Source organism: Ursus arctos, chromosome X, assembly GCF_023065955.2.
Source record: "Ursus arctos isolate Adak ecotype North America chromosome X, UrsArc2.0, whole genome shotgun sequence".
Classification (NCBI taxonomy): Eukaryota; Metazoa; Chordata; class Mammalia; order Carnivora; family Ursidae; genus Ursus; species Ursus arctos.
In genome coordinates, this window is record NC_079873.1 from 32,267,533 (window position 1) to 32,285,801 (window position 18,269).

An 18,269-nucleotide genomic window follows, 5' to 3' on the forward strand; every position below is an offset into this window, starting at 1 on the left:
GGAATAACATCAAGATTTATTTCCTTGCTGATATTAATTATGACATCACAACCATCCCTGCCCTTGCAGTGGCCATCATTGATTTTTTTTAATTTCATTTTTTTAGATTTTCTTTTTTTATTATTATGTTATGTTAGTCACTGTACAGTACATCATTAGCTTTTGATGTAATGTTCCATGATTCATTGTTTGCGTATAACATCCAGTGCTCCATGCAATACGCGCCCTCCATCATTGATTTTTAAATAACACCTTTTTTTTTTTTTTGCATTGCATAAACTTCTAGCAAGTGCTTACCTGGGTTTGCTAAAGTTGTATAAATTGATCAGAAGAGGCAGCCCCCCACCCCTTTCCTTCCTTCCCTGCCTCCCACCCTTCCCAGATTAGATACTTTCTCTTCATTATGATATGGCAGCGCTTTATCTGGACCTGTCCTATGGGTCTGTATTATGGATAATTATTTACAAACCTTATCACCCTTACTGAAGTGTGAACTCTGTGAGAGTAAGATCAGCTTCCTTCACTGAAATTCCAGCCTAGTCCAATATCTGACACAGGACAGATTTTGAAAATATCTGATGTATAACTGTGGATGAATGAATGAATGTGAAGTGTTGGATGACCCCTTAGTGACCTGGAGAGGCTACCGGGGAGGGGGAGCATATGGTACTCCGTCCCCACTTCTAATGATTGTGGGTTCCTGCTAGAATAGGCAACCTCTAGTTTACTGAAGATCTACTATATGCGAGGCACAATGGGAGCTACGGGACTGAGACCTTTTTACTAGACCACTATCCCCACTCCAGCTTCTTGCCACCAAAAAATAGCTCTAGGGCACTTCTTTCTATTTGTTTTTGTGGGAAAGCTGAGACTTAGAGTTACAAAAGTAATATTACTGGAAATGCTCAGGGATGTCATGTCTATCTCTGGGTTTTGCACTGATGATTCACATTTTCTGAAAGGGTTATTTCTATGTATCTTCACAGCAGCCGGTACTGCAATGCCTTGCATATATTATACGCTCAATGAATACTTGTCAATTGATTTCATACAAGTATGTGACAGCGTAAATATATTATGAAAAATGAGGAGTCTGGGCACCAAAAGAATCTGGATTCATTCTAAACATACACACACACACACACACACACACACACACACACACACACACACACAGTGGTGGAGCTTGGCTTAAAGTTCAGGTGTTCTGTACCCTGCCCTGCAGTATCTCTCACCAGGGGAATTTGATAAGGTAGTTGAAGGGTGATCTTACCTTTGCTCTCTCACTGCAACCGAAATCGTTCTTAGCTTTTAGGTGCACCTCATTGTCTACGTTGGTGAGGCGTTTTCAAGAGCATTAGAATCATCTTTTTCATTATCAAAAGAAGATGCTGTTTAACTTGAGGATCCTGTTGAACAATGCAGCTCTTAGAAACGGTCACAGTCTCGTGGTTCGAAATTTTCGGTAAGTGATGGCCAGAGATTTGAGTCTGACTTGGAAACCATGGTGATGACTGAAGTTCTATTCTGCAGAGGAGTGCAGCCTGAAAAGGCCTCTTTCTTCAGGGTGTAGTGCCGGGTTCTGCCCTTATTTGAGACAGCGGTCTCTAATTCCAGCTGGGCTTCTATTTCTCAGTCATCTGTAATCAGATTTCATAGCAGGTTGGGGGGGCGCTAACTTGGGCAAGTAAAACAGACTAAGTATTCTTGACATCTTCCGTTTGTGTACATTTTAAACGGGCTACTGGCTGAAGAAAATTAGAACTAATTTACACAGGGCCTTCAGCTTGTATTTGGTTTGCTGGAAAATAATCTATCATTCTAGGGAGTGGGGATTAATCAGTTCTCTATAAAAAAAAACAGACCCCAAATAACAACTGGATAAATATTGACAAAGCTGCTGCAAAGGAGCCATAGGTATGATGAGGATAACGATCTTTTTTAAAGTAAAATCCACATTTGAAATCTATCCCGAAAATATTGGTAGCATGTGAAAGGAGGCTGTTTCCAATGAATTCATTATAAAAGCGACACCCTGCTTACAGCTAGTGAACGTGCAGTGGAAGGTGGCTTGGAGTGTCTGTGGGGAAGGGGATGGAGATAATAAGTTAACCAGGGAAGGAAGGCCGTAAAATGTGCACATCGTTGCCAGAAGGCTTCTGGTAATTGCATGTTAACAATCACATAGAATTTTCCCAGAGACTCTTTACAGCCAACCTCCAAACAACCTCACTGACTTCCTAAAGGGAGAAGCTTCTAGTCTGAAGTTTTATCCCACAGTTAGGAAGCAGACCTGTGACAGTGGCCCTTCTCTGGGGCCGCCTGGCAGCTCTGGACTCTCTGGACTCTACCATGAGCACCATTTCTTTGGTGAAGAGAAGACTCTTGGAGGCCAGATGACATTGTAAATTACACTGTAAATTAAGCCTGTAGTATTAGACCTAGATGGGACTACAGAGCCACAGAATACTAGCCTTCTCTTATTTTACAGATAAAGTCAATGAAGCCCAGACAGATTATGGTGTTTACCAATTAGTACTAGAGTTAGACAACATAACCCAAGAATGTGGAGGAAAGCTCAGGTTTTGGAGTCTAAACTAGATTCAAGTCCTGGCACCACCACTTGCTGGCTATATTGACCTTGAGCAAGTCACTAAACTTCTCTGTAATGTTGCTTCACCTATAAAAAGGGAAAAAAGTAATATCTGCTGGGTTTACATCACAAGATGGTTCAACGATTCATTTAATAAATACTCATTGAGCACCTACTTTGTGCCACACTCTATGCATGGTGTTGGAGATACAGTGGCAAAGAAGGTAAAGAAGGTCTTTCATACCAGACACATGAAGTCACAGTCTAGTGATAATCAGTGAGATAATGTGTGTGAAAACTGTAAAGTGACAGACAAATGTTCATTATTTTATTATTCCATCCCACTGAGTTACATCAGATAAAACTATGATGAAATTTTATTCCATAGTTTTTAACAAAGAATCATCACTGAGCTGAAAATAATCAACTGAACGAGTAACCAAAGCTTGGAGCTTAAACTTATACTCTTCTTTGAAAATTACAGTGATGACTGATTTTTAAAATAATGATAACAAGTTCAATTTTTGCAAGCAAAGCCCCTTCCAAATATTTGGGCTTCTTTGGTATTTACTAATATTCTATTGTCTATACCCAATAGCCAGACTGTAATTCACAGAGTCTTGGTTAGCCATCTCTCAGAGTGAATGGGGGCTGAGGCAAAAGCACGGCTAAATCAGCCCAAATCTATACCTGCTATTTGAAAATATGAAAGCCTCGAATCACCCATGTCATTAGAAACTTAAGAGCATAAGCCTCTCGTGAAAATGGGATAATGTTGAAATGGTGTTATCTCATGTGGCATGGGTATTTTTTTTTTCCAACTCTTTTAGTTAGCTATGCTACCTGCCAGTGAGATGAACTCAGAATTGCTGATCTCCACTAAGACCTCTGGCTTTTCATGACCTCTCAACAACAGAGAAAAGCTCCCTGTCAACTCTGCCTGTATTGTACTTTTACTTTGATTTTCAGCCTTCCACTGAGATTCGAGCTCTTTATTTCCCCCATCTCTCTTGGGAAAGGTGGAGAGACCACGCTACAGAACATACCGCGTGATCTTAACACTAGAGCCTAATAAGAAATGTGTGGTTAGGGTGTGGCAATGCCACGAAACAGGGACTGCACAGTTTTGAAGTGAGCAGCCGTATCACCATGGACAGGATAAAAATAACAGCTTAAGTGAGGCTAAAGCCATTCATGCAGGCTCCCGAATCAATCATTTTTAGTCAATTATCATTTCTTTTTTTCTCCAAAATCAATAGGATCAGACACCAAGACTGCCGAAAACACCCAATCCATAGGCTTTTCATCTCACAAACAAGGCTCTAGAGCCTGGCAGTGTTTGGATAATAGACAGTGTCCCATGATTTGTTGCCTATTAGGGAAACCACTTATAGCTTTTAAAGAAACCACTAAAAAAATCTCTTTTTCTATCAGAGAAGACCAATTTGTAATTGCAGTTCAATTTCATCTCACAAATAGAAATTTCTTCAGAGAATATTGAGCTAAGCCACCCAATTTTGTGGAGGTTATGGATTGGGGTGGAGGTGACTGGTTTTCAGGTATTTCATTCCAGACCTCTCTTAAGGGCTTACATAACTCATTATGCTCCCTTCGTCCCACACACATACTATCTCTACACGCATGGACACACAGATGAAGCAATTATAGGCCATCCATGATCTTGCCTAGAGGAGAGAAAACAGTCCTCTTTGATTATTCACATCTTCCGTCATAGCTGGAAATGGCCTTTTTAAAAACATATTTCATAACTTCAGCAAACTATACAAGGTCTGAGATCAGGCACGGAACCAGGTCATCATGTGTCCCTTGGCCAGCAGTAAAATTTGGGTCTATTTCTAGTTTGTTATTTTTAGTAATTTAGTGATTTAATTGAGAAGAAGTAGAGGCAGATACAGTTTCAGGGTTCCAGCCCTTTAATAGCATCTGCACAAAGCTAACCCTCTTCAATTTTCAGATGACAGGAAGTCACACCATTTTAGCTTGACAATCTCAGATTTCTTAGAAACCACCTAGTTACCCAGTTACAACAGTGACTTAAACCACCTATGAGCATGTGGCAACAGTGAGAAAGGTTGCAGGTCAATTTTTAGTAAGAGACTATTATTATTGTTGTTAATGAAGTAAAGAAATTTGGAATAATTAGTGCTTTTTTTTCCCCAAATCAGTAGGATGAGATTCAAGGGTTTTGTGAACATAAAGTCACTCTCCCTTGCGGGCATTGCAGTATGACTTCTTGAGATGGCAAGAAAGGGATGAAATTAAAGGCGGGTCACTGGGAATTCAGATGGCTCCAGTATTGCCCATGAGAAATCTTGCGTTTATAAACTTCGCGAGTATTGTGGAAGACAAAGACAAAATGGATCACTGATTTTGAGTTGATTTTCTTAATTTTTCAGATGAAGAATTGAGGCCAGTGATGGAAAATGATCTTCCCAAGGTTACAGTTGAACTAGAACTAGAATTGGAATAATTAAAACCACTGTCCTTTTTATTCTGCTGCTTTGATTACTTTGATCCTTTCAAACTGATCAAGATGGCCATTCTACCCTTGCACAATCTCCTTTTTAAAAATACAGCCAAAATATCTCAGTAAAGAAAATAAAAACACCAACAAAATATTCCTTAAAGGTTGCCCCAATCTGCAACGTTAAAGAAACACAAAAATATCAGCCATAAGGCCCACTGACTCCCTCTTATGCCTCCAGAAGATAAAGTCTTCATCACAAATTTTCCACAGGGATTAAAATACCATTTAACACTGAATTTTTTCCTATTCTGGCAAAGTCTGTTTCTGACTGATCACATTTTACTCGAATCAAGCACTTTCTCTTCCAACAAAATACAATTATACAAGGGAACACATCCAGATCTCCTCCCGTGCTCCAAATAATTTACCAGAGTTGGAAAACGCAGACTCTTGCAATGAAAGGTTTTATTCTGCCAATACAGAATATGCTTCCATTCTCTAGGTAGAAAGATATTTGGGTAAAGCTAACACAAAGGTCTACTATTACCTTGGCTTAACTTCTTAGCATTTGGTGATTTGAGGTTGAGAAATCTCTGTAATTATTTTTTCAAGGGATAAAATAAATGTAAGGAACTAGTCTTGTCTTTTTCAAAAGCTCTGGCTTTAACCAGACTGCAATGACAGTTTTGACAGAAAATCTGTACATGGTTCCCATTGTTTTCTCCAATATTGTATCCTCCCTATTGTGTGTTGGCTGAAGAATGATAATGTGGTTTAGGTCTGGTTTACCAAGGAGACACACTGAAGTATAAGGAAACCACGTATTTTATGGAAACACTAAAATAGTGATTCTGGCCCTGGTTCAGGTGCTCCAGAACCAGAGTAGGCTGCCTCCAACTGAGGCATAGGGTCTCTATAAGAACTTAGAAGCCATTTGTGCCAGTGCTTTGAGCTGGCTAATTTGAGTATGGATTTATCACCAGAAAGCAAGAAATGCTTGATACAGACCAGAAAAAAAGGGGGCCTGTGGCAGAGGCATTTCAACATGGTACAATTGTGGAACTTTTCTACTTTTCTCGAATTTTTAAATAGCTTAGGAAACAGGTGTGGCAGCTCAATTTCAGAGCCAAGGGGAGGTCTATGAGGAGACAGTAAACAGGATAGGAACTTAAACTTGAACCATTGTGTTTGCTTTCCTTCCACTGATAAATTTTCCTGGTTAGTTCTCGATATCTATGAAAAACAGCTATTTTTCCTATGCAAACATTTCCTGCCCCACCCCCTAAATAGAATCGAGAAAGGTGGTGACTACTGTAATGATTTTCCAATGGTGAACAGTACGACTCCCTTTCACTGGTTGAGATACAATTTTAAAAATTTCCAGGATCTACCTCTCTGCCCATTTTGTCCCCAAGAACACTGGGAACTTATTCTGTACAAGAGGGGCTCATGGACAGAGGGAACCAAAATATTGCTATAGTTTACTGTTACTGTACTTTGGATTTGGCTCTCATGGTGCTATGGGCAAAAGTTTGTCCCACCAGGTCCTCTCTTCAGTTTTTCAGGTTTTTGCACTTGACTCAGACTGCTGTGCCTGAGATCCCAGGTTATAACGCTCTTGTTTCTTTCTTTTTTTTTTTAAGATTTTATTTATTTATTTGACAGAGATAGAGACAGCCAGCGAGAGAGGGAACACAAGCAGGGGGAGTGGGAGAGGAAGAAACAGGCTCATAGCAGAGGAGCCTGATGTGGGGCTCGATCCCATAACGCCGGGATCACGCCCTGAGCCGAAGGCAGACGCTTTAACCGCTATGCCACCCAGGCACCCCAACGCTCTTGTTTCATGTGCATATGTCCAACTGTTGTTCCCAAGAGTGTAAATACTCTACAAGAGTAGTTGAGCCCTGGGGAATTTCAGCTTTAGCAACACGCTAGGCCACAATCAGTTTTCCTCCATGACACTCAAACCTTGTGTTCAGCCTGGGCCACAGCCCATACTTGCTTTTCCCTCAACATTAATTGTCTTATGGGGGCTCTTGGTATCTTTCTTTTGTAATCAGAGTTTGATCAGTATATTGAAAATCCACCATGGCAATTTTCTTTAAATTCATTCTCAGAAATCTGCTGAATTCATTCTTATACAAATTGTTCTACTTCTGCCCAGAGACATAATATCATTCATTCATCCTTTTACCTAAGAAGTATTTATTGAATACCTACTATATCCCAGACATTGCAATAAGTACTGGGTACATATTAATAAATAAAATAGGCAGGATCCCTGCCATCATGGATCATATAGTTCAACGGGAAGGTAAAAAGTAAGTAATATAAACGGGCATGTAAATAAATATTTAAAAACTGTGGTAAGTATCATGAACAAATGAAGGCAAAACAGAAACGACTTGGGGCGCCTGGGTGGCTCAGTCATTAAGCGTCTGCCTTCGGCTCAGGGCGTGATCCTGGAGTCCTGGGATTGAGCCCCACATTAGGCTCCTCTGCTGGGAGCCTGCTTCTTCCTCTCACACTCCCCCTGCCTGTGTTCCCTCTCTCACTGGCTGTCTCTCTGTCTGTCAAATAAAAATAAAATCTTTAAAAAAAAATAGAAACTACTTAGTACAGTCAGGGAAGGAATCTCCCAGGAGGTGGTATTTAAGCCTAAGGATGAGAAGGAGCCAGCATTGAGAGCTGAGGGAATAGTGTTCTGGACAGAAAGAATGGTATGTGGAAGAGTCCTATGATGAGAAAGCATTTGGAGCACAGGCAGTCCTTCCTTTGCAAGGTCCCAATATGCAGGAATTTCAATTAGTGCAGTTGAGTCAAATAACAACCGTCTTTCAAGTATACAGTTCAAGTTTCAGCTGCCATAGTATATTAATTGTGAGTAGTTGCATAAAGTAAAAACCTCATTGCTGGCGCTTTTGTACACAAATCACTATGTAAATAACAGCTGCACATCATGATCAGTGACCAATCGCATCAAGTTTTGGTGATTGCTCACTGTGCATCTGTTATTCAGTTTACATACAAACAGCAAAGACTATAGTTGCACTGCTTTTTTCCCAATGACAAACTGATGTGCCATTTTATAAAAATGAATAACGGAAAGGAGGAATTGTCTGACAGAGACCAAAGTGCAGCAGAGAAATAAAAAATAACACTGCCAGCTACATTTGAATCAAATGGGAATGCATTTATAGAAGAAATAGCTGATGGTGGGACTGTTGACCCTGCTACCGTTAGAGAGGCTCTAGCTATGTAGTCAGAGGAATTCAGTGAAGACAAACTTACCGACTTAAATGAGCAAAGTGGTTGTGACACAAAGTATAAGGATGTGTTCCAGAGGAAGTGACACCAGCAAAACATACATTCAAGGAATTATTAGAGATATTTTACATATTGAAAGTGCAAAGGATAAAATTTTGGAAGTTGACCCAAACTTAGAATGTATGGCAATTCACCAAAGCACAGACAAGATGCTTGCTCTGTAACGTACGCTATATAATAAGAAGACAGCATGATAGCTCAAACTACTCTTGACAGTTTTCACAAAAAATAAAACACTGTAATTCTCAATATTTCTAATGTTTTAAATTGTAGTGTAATAAGTGTATTTGTTTCACTATTTTTTTCATTTCCCTACACATTTATAACTGATAATATGAGAATGTTTAATGTTTTGACAAAAAATTAAGTCACAGAACAATTGTGATTTTTTTCCAACTTATTAAGGTTGCTCTGCATGGTTGCAGATTTAACGGTCATTTACAGTCCCACACTACCATACAAAGCCAGAACGACCTGTATTCAAAAAAAAAAAAAAAAGCTTATCTGCTAATACTTACTGGAGGCACAATCCCAGGGCAAGAGTGAAGGCTATATTATCAGTAACTGCTCTATGGAGATTGGAGTCACAAAGAGGTATTCTTCTGATTACTTGTTGTCTAAAAGAAATAATTTGAAATAAGGTTTCTGTTGCTATATAAATTTTAAAATGAAAGGTCTGGACAAAATGGGAAGATACAAGCAGGATGTTTGTATCTTCTTTTTATCTTTAAACTTGAATCTGTCAATGGAGAAATAACAAGAGCAGCATCTCACAATGCAATCCCAACAGCACATTAACCCAACCCTAAACCCAACCCTAATCCCAACTTCTTGGAGTATAAGGAGAAACCCGAGAAAGATCCGGAGACCTTTTACTTCTAATCTGTCTCCTGCTTATAAGAGCTGGAAATTGGAGCTTTTTTGAAGTAGCTGAAGGTGGTGTTGGGTCTCTTTCACCATTATTTCTTTCATGGGAAGGGGGGAGAAAAATTAAGTTCCATGCATCCTTTCCTTTCTTTTTCAATTCTTTTTCTCTGAGATTCAACACCATCACCACTACCACCACAATGCCAAGATCCATGCTATTCTCTTCAGTGAAACTTGTAGTCCTGTGAGTGTTTAGAAGGAAGTAGATAGAACACAACCCTGCAAGGGCTGAGAGTGTGGGAGGGTATTGAATCCCTTAAGTGTTGCTCTGATGACTAAGCTTTTGTGGGCTCCAAAATTGCCAGGAGAATGAGCTTGAGCTCTCAGCAAAAAATAAGTCCTCAAAATTGGCATATGAGTGGTTTCTCCAATTGTTGATGGGAGTTCAACAACCATAGTGATGTTTCACAAATATTATATGTTGGTTAATTGAACATAATTTTAAAAAATTCTTAAATCCTGGGAAGCAGGGTTTTCCAGCAATGGTTTTTTCCCTTTTAAAAATAATATTGGAGGAAGTCTTAAGCCATGGAATATTAATGTCTTATTTGAGACACAGGGTCAAGAGAGTTTATCCCCTGTGATTTTATCTTACTTGGACCTCATTCCAGAAAAAGAATTATTTGCAAAGATGCCCTAAATATGAATTGGGAAAGTTTAAGCTTTATGCCTCCACTTCAGGTCAGACATATTAAACCTGTTTACAGATCCCCAGATCCAGCTGACTCTAAAAAATGCAAGAATATCAGTCTAAGGGTTTACCTCTCAACAATATCAGTACTTGTATATTCCAAGTGTTGCTTAATATTATCACTAATTAACATTATCAGAACCAAACACATAACCAAAATACATATGTAAAAATACATTTTCTGCCTAAAATCCATGTCTTTAAATTATCAAATTTCTGACTGGTATTATCCAAGTCTTGGGCACAGTTCTGTAAGATTTTTACTAGGGTTCCAGTGGAAGGAAGAAAATGAAGGCCTATTCTAGAAACTTGTTTAGCCAGCAAAATATTTTTGTATATTTACAAATTTATTTTTAAAATATTTGGTTCTTCTCAGTCTAAACTTTTACATTTTTTAAATGTCTTGCTCTGTACATAGTCTATTAGGGTAGTAACACATACATTATATAAATAAGTAAACATACATTGTAGATCCATGTCCAAAATTTATTAATGTTAGGGGTCTGTAATAAAAATAAGTTGTGGGCCACTGCTTTAAAGAAATTTCCATTTAGAGAGTAGATGAGTGACATATTTTTAAAAGTTGTAAGTGACGAATCACTGAAATCTATTTCTAAAACCAATATTGCCCTGTTTGCCAACTAAAATTTAAATAAAAATTTAAAAAATAATTAAAAAATAAAATAAAAGTTGAAGACTATGGTACATCTTTGAAACAAGTATGTTGACCAAAACTTTGATCCATGTATAAGCTGAAAACACTAATTTCTATTGGAATTGAATGTCATTAGTATCTTTTTTTTAAAAGATTTTTAATTTATTCATTTGGGAGGGAGAGAGGAGGCAAGAGTGCAAGCAGGGGGGAGGGGCAAAGGGAGAGGGAGAAGCAGACTCCCCACTGAGCAGGGTGCCTGACACAGGGCTTGATCCCAGGACCCCAAGATCATGACCTGAGCCGAAGGCAGACGCTTCATCGACCGAGCCACCCAGGCACCCCTGTCATTAGTATCTTATATTCAATCAATCAATCAATCAACCATTAGCCAACTAACTCATAAACCCTTGGTCTTCATGCAAGTTCCTTTCCTTACTACCTAGAATCTCTGAAGGGCTTAACATCACAAAAAGTTAACTGAAAAAAATCTACTCATCTATCAAAGACTAAGTGAACCACTCAACTTCGCCAGAAAGTTGGATGTTTAGTGAAATATTCCTTTGTCTAAGTTATTTGACATCATGCAGTGGAAACAACAAATTGAGTGAATTGGTGATTTTCCTATCTATCCTCCTGTCATCATTGCAAGACATACATAAATCCCACCAAAGAATTTACTCTTCATCTCAAGTAGTCCAAGCTCTTTCGTTAGGCTGAAACTGAAGCATGATCATTTTGTGACAATTTTACTTCTAGTAAGATTAATGTTTAGTACCTGTGGTGAACCACAATTTGCCCTTTGTTATTCATAATTTCTAATTGTATACAATAGAATTATTGTTAAATAGAGATAACACTGGGAAAGTGAAAGAATAAACGTTTTCACTTTTGGATACTGATTACCCCAAATAATAATTATTGTCATCACAATGTAACCAAATGTTAAAATGGGACTCTTTCTATTTCAGTTTCTGCTCGGGCCCAATAGGTGTTACTCTTCCCTCATTCCAAAGTGAGATGCTGTGCCACTAAAACTGGAACTAAGGAGATATACAAGAATTAGTCTTGCAACCCACTGGTGACCCCTGCCAGCTTCTAAAATGGACTGCAGAAACCAAGAGATAGGTTGTAGATTAGAAGAGGATCTTTATTTTTTAAAAATATTTTATTTATTTATTTGACAGAGAGAGAGACAGCCAGCGAGAGAGGGAACACAAGCAGGAGGAGTGGGAGAGGGAGAAGCAGGCTCCCAGCAGAGAAGCCTGATGTGGGGCTCGATCCCATAAGGCCAGGATCACACCCTGAGCTGAAGGCAGACGCTTAACGACTGAGCCACCCAGGCGTCCCTAGAAGAGGATCTTTAAAGTGTTGCCACTGTGTATAACAGGGAGAGGTACTCTCCCCTCACCTCAAGCCTAGGGAGCCTAGGCTCCCAGGGCATCGATATCTTTAATAGGAGAGCTTGAGGACACCATACACCAAATCCAGGCCTATACCTGGGACATCTAGAGTAAGGGGGAGAGGCCGCCTAGCTGTTTTGATGGCAGAACAAGAGGGAAGTCTATACTGGAATGAAACTGACTCTTGTCAGAGCAAAGAACATGAAGAGCTTCCCATGAGCCAACACAGACGGAGAAAGGGACCTAGCACGGTATTGTTTCACATGATGGCCAAGAGACCTCCTGTAGGATGGGGAGATCTCTGCAAAAGGAGTCTGGATGCATTCCCCTGGATGGCACGAGAAATGTAATTGTCCACCACCAAGGACTACTGTGAGAAATTCACAACGATCAAGAGTTCTCTGAAGGACCCGCAAAAGCACCCCAGAAGAGAAAGACACAGCCTCAAGCACCTATACCAAGGCTAGATTGCTTGAACAGAAACAGACTTTGCCTGACCCTTAACTCCTCACCTTCCCTAGGCTTTACTTGGAGGGACTAAAGGCAGGGAAATAGAGGAAGCAGCTCATGGTCCCTCTTCCCTCTAGAGGGGGCCAGCTTGAATTAGGCATGAGCTGGAAGAAAAAAAAAAGGTGTTAACTTGCAGTACATTTTTTAAAGTTAAAAAAATCATTATTATTATTACACATTGTTTTACTGAGACTCAGGGGGGAAGAAAGTAAGCACAGAGGATTGTTTAAATTTTATTTTCTGAAAGTTACTAGAAAAGCCACAAGGCCCATTGTATTTGACCAGGGACAAGTAAAGAACAAATTTCCAAGAATAGATTTGAAGGGCGGTAGGGGAAAAAGAATGAAAATGTTTTCTATTGTATGGACACTGTAAATTCTGTTTGTATAATCAATCATATAATCAATCAATAATAATAGCTAAAATTTATCAAATGCTTAGTATATGCCAGACACTGTCTGATTTCCAGGTATTAGATAATTTCATCCTCACTTATAAGATTATTATACTCATTTTCTAGGTCAGAGATAAATTTAGGTGCAGAGAGAGATTAGGTAACTTGCCTGAAGTTGCACAGTTAGTAAGTGGCAAAACCACTGATAATGGCTATTCCCAGCAAATAAGAGTTCAACTCAAATGTTTCTTTTCTCTCAACATCCAAAATACTGGACATCTAAAATGTAAACCAAAGCCATATCAATTTTAATGCATTAGCACTTTGCAGAGACACATGAGACTCCATGTGATTTGCTATGTTTTGTTTCAAGAATAAAACAACGAACCACCATAGGTCATGGAGTTTTTTTTTTTTCTTCTTACATATATATTTCTCCTTATTTTTCTTTTTTCTTTTTTGTAGATGTGGACAACCACTACAAAATAAAGTACAGCTGAAGGGTCGTGACCTCCTCACCCTAAAGGACTTCACAGGAGAAGATATTAAGTATATGTTATGGCTATCAGCAGATCTAAAATTTAGGATAAAACAGAAAGGAGAGGTATGTAGCATTTTCATCTTATTTTCTGATACTACCAGCCAGCCTTTTTAAAGACAGCTTTTCCAAAGAAAGAGGGGAAAGAAAATATATTAAAATTCCTAAACAGTAGGTAAGTAATGAAACCACACAGTCAAGGTAATTGATTATCACTGAGTGTACAGACATATAAAAAGCATAAAAATCAGTTATTCAATGACAAGTCATTGCACCTCTTTCATGTGGAATGTTGAAATTCATTATTAATTGGATCAGAACCTAAGGAATCATTTCTCTGGAAAGATTTTATTTTTATACTTTCATTCTTTTCTCTGTGTGTTTTCTATCAAGTTAAAAATAAGGACAATACTTTTTTTTTCTGGCAACAAATTTCAGTTGTGGATGACTATCAGCTATATGATCATTAGGATAATGTCCAGAAATTCACAACCATGTGACAGTATTAAAAATAATTTAGATTAGCAAAGAAACAATTAAGTGGTAACCAAGTAGGAGAAGAGATGGGATATGGTGCTTAGCTGTGAGCATTATTCTGCATTTTGAGCAATTTATGTTTGAAACACTTAATTAATGCAGCAGCTTCATTTAGGCTGCTTAATTGTGAAAGCATTTTCATGTTCCAAGCTGGTTCAAAAGCACTTTAAAGAGCTGGTTTCAGGTTGAGGAAGTTGGTTACACAACGTTGGTTTTCTTATCTAGTTCACTAGCTCTCCAACGTCAGAAAACAGGAGTGTCTCCAAATGCTATGAGTTGACATTCCCATATAAGACTTCTGAAATAAGGAGAAAAGGTCCCCCAAGACCCCAGGCCTAGTCTTCATACTTTGTGTGTAAGGAAAGTTAGCTGGCAGGAATCTATTTGTTCCAGAACTCATCCTATCAGGAAGTCTATCAAAGAGAAGAGGAAGGAGGAAAAGCCCCACCCCACACCCAAACTCTCCAGATTGTTTCCAAATGACTTCCAGAAACAAAGCCTTTGCACTCCCACAGGGATGCATGATGAAAGTGTCGCTGGGGCTTCTTTAGGAGTCTTAATGCCCCATGTTGTGACAGAGTAGCATTGCTTCTAGCTGAGAAAACACCTCTGAACCAAGCATCTTCTAGGTCATTGAACATTGATGCGAATTTCCATGGATTTAGGTAAAAAGATGGTTCCAGTCGGGAATATTAACATACTTTGGAACAAGTGTTCAGGTTGAACCCAGAGCAACTAATATTTTCTAATTACATGTCAATAAGCTGTAGGAGTTCCTGTTCCCTTCCTCCCTTTGTATAGAACATGAAAAAAAAAACCCACTTTAAATTCACTTTTTAGGTAATATTTTGAATGCTTATTTGGAAGCAGTGATTAATTATTCCACATTTTACGATAATGTAAAGAATAACTTTTGAAACATAATCTCTGATATTGGATATAAAATATGTTTCACTTTAATTGTATTCTTGTCCTTAATTTTCAGTATTTGCCCTTATTACAAGGGAAGTCCTTAGGCATGATTTTTGAAAAAAGAAGTACTCGAACAAGACTGTCCACAGAAACAGGTGAGTCCGCAGACAAACTCCCACTTGTGCTGAAGAGGGGGCCAGAGGGTTAGGATCTGGGAGGAGTCGCCCAGTAGGGGAATTTGTCTGTCTTGTTAGCAAGCACAAAGGGAAAACACTGTCACTGGGAGTAGCAGTGCAAGCCTCTGAGCATTCTTTCCAATTCTCAAAGAAGCTGTAAGCAGAAAGATTAGCGTCATCTGTAGGAATTCCATGAAGAATTGATTACAAGTTCCAAAGAGCTTTTCACGTTCAGTACAAAATGTGAGTGGACACAAATTCTCAGCTCTCAAATTCATGTGGGCAAAAAAATGTATTTTCCTAACAGGTAAAGAATTTTTTCTTGCTTGTTCCAGTTTTGCAGGATGGAGGAAACCAAATCTCCACAATGTTAGGCAATCCTCAGTCATTTCGGGGTTTATTTTGTCAATGTAAGCTCTCCTCTCCCTTTCCCCATAGCCACGGTTAAGCCCTGGAGAGTATGTGAAGAAGACGTCTAGGGCTATGGGGATCTGGGCATTGGTAATCAGGACATCATCAGATATCTACACTGGAGTCCACCGGGACTTCTACATCCCCATTGGACCTTGGCTGTCTCCCATTCACTGGAGTTTGCTTCCCTCGGATTACAAGACCTGAAATATTTCTTGGTTTGACTCTCTCAACCCCTTGGCAGCTCTCCATGTCATACTGGGTACAGAGATACTGCAAGGCTTTCTCTCTCCTTCCTTCTTCAGGCTGGGTGCCAGGGAGTTCTATAACATGTGTTGCTCTGTCTTAAAAGCAAGACAGAGGTGTTATCAGCTCTGGGGTTCCCCAAACTTACCTGAAATTTCCATCATGTTTCAGGACTTGGCCTAGGGGACAGACAGCAGGGTATGGTGTCAAAGGTCCATCCATTTCTATTTCTGTTGCTGCTTCTCTCTTGCTCCTCTTTTTCCACCCTCAGTTCCCAGTATTGGAGGCTAGGTGATAAAGCAGGAAGAAAAAACTGGCTCTGACTATCCAAGATTTCTTTCAAATCTACAGTTTGTGCCTGTAATTGTAAGCTATTGAGACTCAGAATTTCTTTTTTCTCAACTATTATCTCTGTTATGTTTTAAAAAGTCCATTTTGAAACTCAGAAGCCACATACCACCTCTTTCCTTTCTCTCTGCATTTCTGCTCTGTCAGATCTCCCTTGAATCAATAACATGACTGCCCAAATGGACAAATGGATAGGATCAAGGTGGAGGTACCATAAACAAAAACACATTGGTTGATTCTCCAAATATTTCATCCTGTCTACAAGCATCAGAGCTTTCTAGGGTTAATTAATTAATTAATTAATTTTAGAGAGGGAGAGAGAGAGAGAGGAGGGGCAGAGAGAGAATCTTAAGCAGGCTCCACATCCAGGGCAGAACCCAATGTGGGGCTGGATCTCACAACCCTGAGATCATGACCTGAGCGGAGATCAAGAGTCAGATGCTTAACTGACTGAGCCACCCAGGCGCCCCTTAAGAGCTTTCTAGGATTTAGAAGCAAACAACTACTTCATGTAGTTCTTGCCTTGTAATAATCAGTAATGAGGCTTATCAAATATATAACAAAATAAAGTTCAGAGGGATTAAGTGACTTGGTAATACAAATAGCACGAGGATTCAGATCTCAAGTTCACTGTTCTTACTAAGGCACACCCCTTGCCCCTGGAGAGAAGAAAGGAGGGTGAGGGGAACCATATAAGGTGTCACCTAGTTGTTAAGTCCCAGGAAGAAAACAGATGAGAACATTTTTCTCTTTAAAGATGGCTCCTTTAAGAAATCATGTTGACATTTGAAGAAAAATGAATATTGCATAAACCGGTCAGTAATTCTCAAATTCTGCTCCTTTTCAGCACTGACCTTCTATGAGTTGGGCAGAATTTTATTTTATCATTAGTACTTAAGAGAGGTGTTCTGTTTTGAAGTCATCAAAAAAATGGATTAGTACATAGACATTTCTCAACTTTAAGGTTTTTTAAATTAATTTTTTGAAGTTGTTGGGGTTTTCTACAACTTTTTTCTGTTCAGATGTTATGCTATTTTTTATGTCAAATATCCCTGAATAAGTGATCAGTTTTACCATTCACATAAAATGTGGTAGTTAAGCTATTAATAAAACCAAGAGTGAAGACTTAATAAGCCTTCGGGTGCAGACCCCATACCAAGTGCTCCACATTAATTACAGGGATTATCTCACTTAATCCTTATGATAATTCCATAAGGACAAGACCATTGAGGAAAACAGGCTGAAACGGGTTCAGCAAATGGCTCACAGACGCATAGCGAAAAAATGGCAGACCTAGGATTGGAAGCTATGATCACATGTGTTTTTTAAGTATCTAATTTAATTTGAACAGGTAATAGTCATGTTTTATTCTAGTAAAATTGTTTCTACAAATGGCATTAAGCATTTTGTTATATGATGGTTTTCTTTTTTTATAATAATTTTTTATTATGTTATGTTAGTCACCATACAGTATAGCCTTAGTTTTTGATGCAATGTTCCATGATTTATTATTTGCATATAACACCCAGTGCACCATGCAATGGTTTTCTATATAGAAGTGCTCTGAAACCGGCACAATATAACAACAAATACATGAGAAAAGCAACATCTGACCGTAAAAAGTTATGGTTCACAGAATATTCACCATTATCTTCAATAAATATCCATGAGTCTAATTGCACATGGCATTGTGCCAAACTCAACAGGAGGAGACTCTGTCAGAGTAAGTAGTTGCTTTAAATGCTTACGGAAACACTGAACCTCAACCAAACCCATAGTAGAGCATTTCTATAATGTTCGTGTGCATCTTATTCATCATCCTTTGGCACAATTTTCCATCAAAACCTGTTACTCTGGTATTTAGAATGAAAATAGGATGTAATTAAAGCTGTCTATCATTGCCTCAGATTTGTGCCAGCCTCCTCATAGGAAAGTCCTTGAGGATTCCACCCCCAGCCTGAGTTGCAGAGTTACAACCGTATTTCTACTTATCTCAGAGGTCAGAGTAAAATTCGCCACTCAACTTAAGCCATATGAATTGCTCATGTAATATTTTTATTAAAGTGTAACATGCCTACAGAAAAGGGCTCAAATCCTGAAGCATATATAGCTCAAC

At 38.9% G+C, this 18,269-nt stretch overlaps 1 protein-coding gene across 1 annotated transcript in view; it reads left to right on the forward strand.

Moving 5' to 3' along the window:
• Positions 1 to 1,147: 1,147 nt before the first annotated feature.
• The window catches only part of OTC (ornithine transcarbamylase), a 60,478-nt gene continuing 43,356 nt past the window's right edge, over positions 1,148 to 18,269 (forward strand). The window contains exons 1-3 of the mRNA XM_026513297.4: positions 1,148 to 1,465; positions 13,451 to 13,589; positions 15,046 to 15,127. Coding sequence (XP_026369082.1) covers positions 1,389 to 1,465; positions 13,451 to 13,589; positions 15,046 to 15,127 — 298 coding nt within the window. The 5' untranslated portion in view covers positions 1,148 to 1,388. The remainder of the gene's footprint in view (positions 1,466 to 13,450; positions 13,590 to 15,045; positions 15,128 to 18,269) is intronic.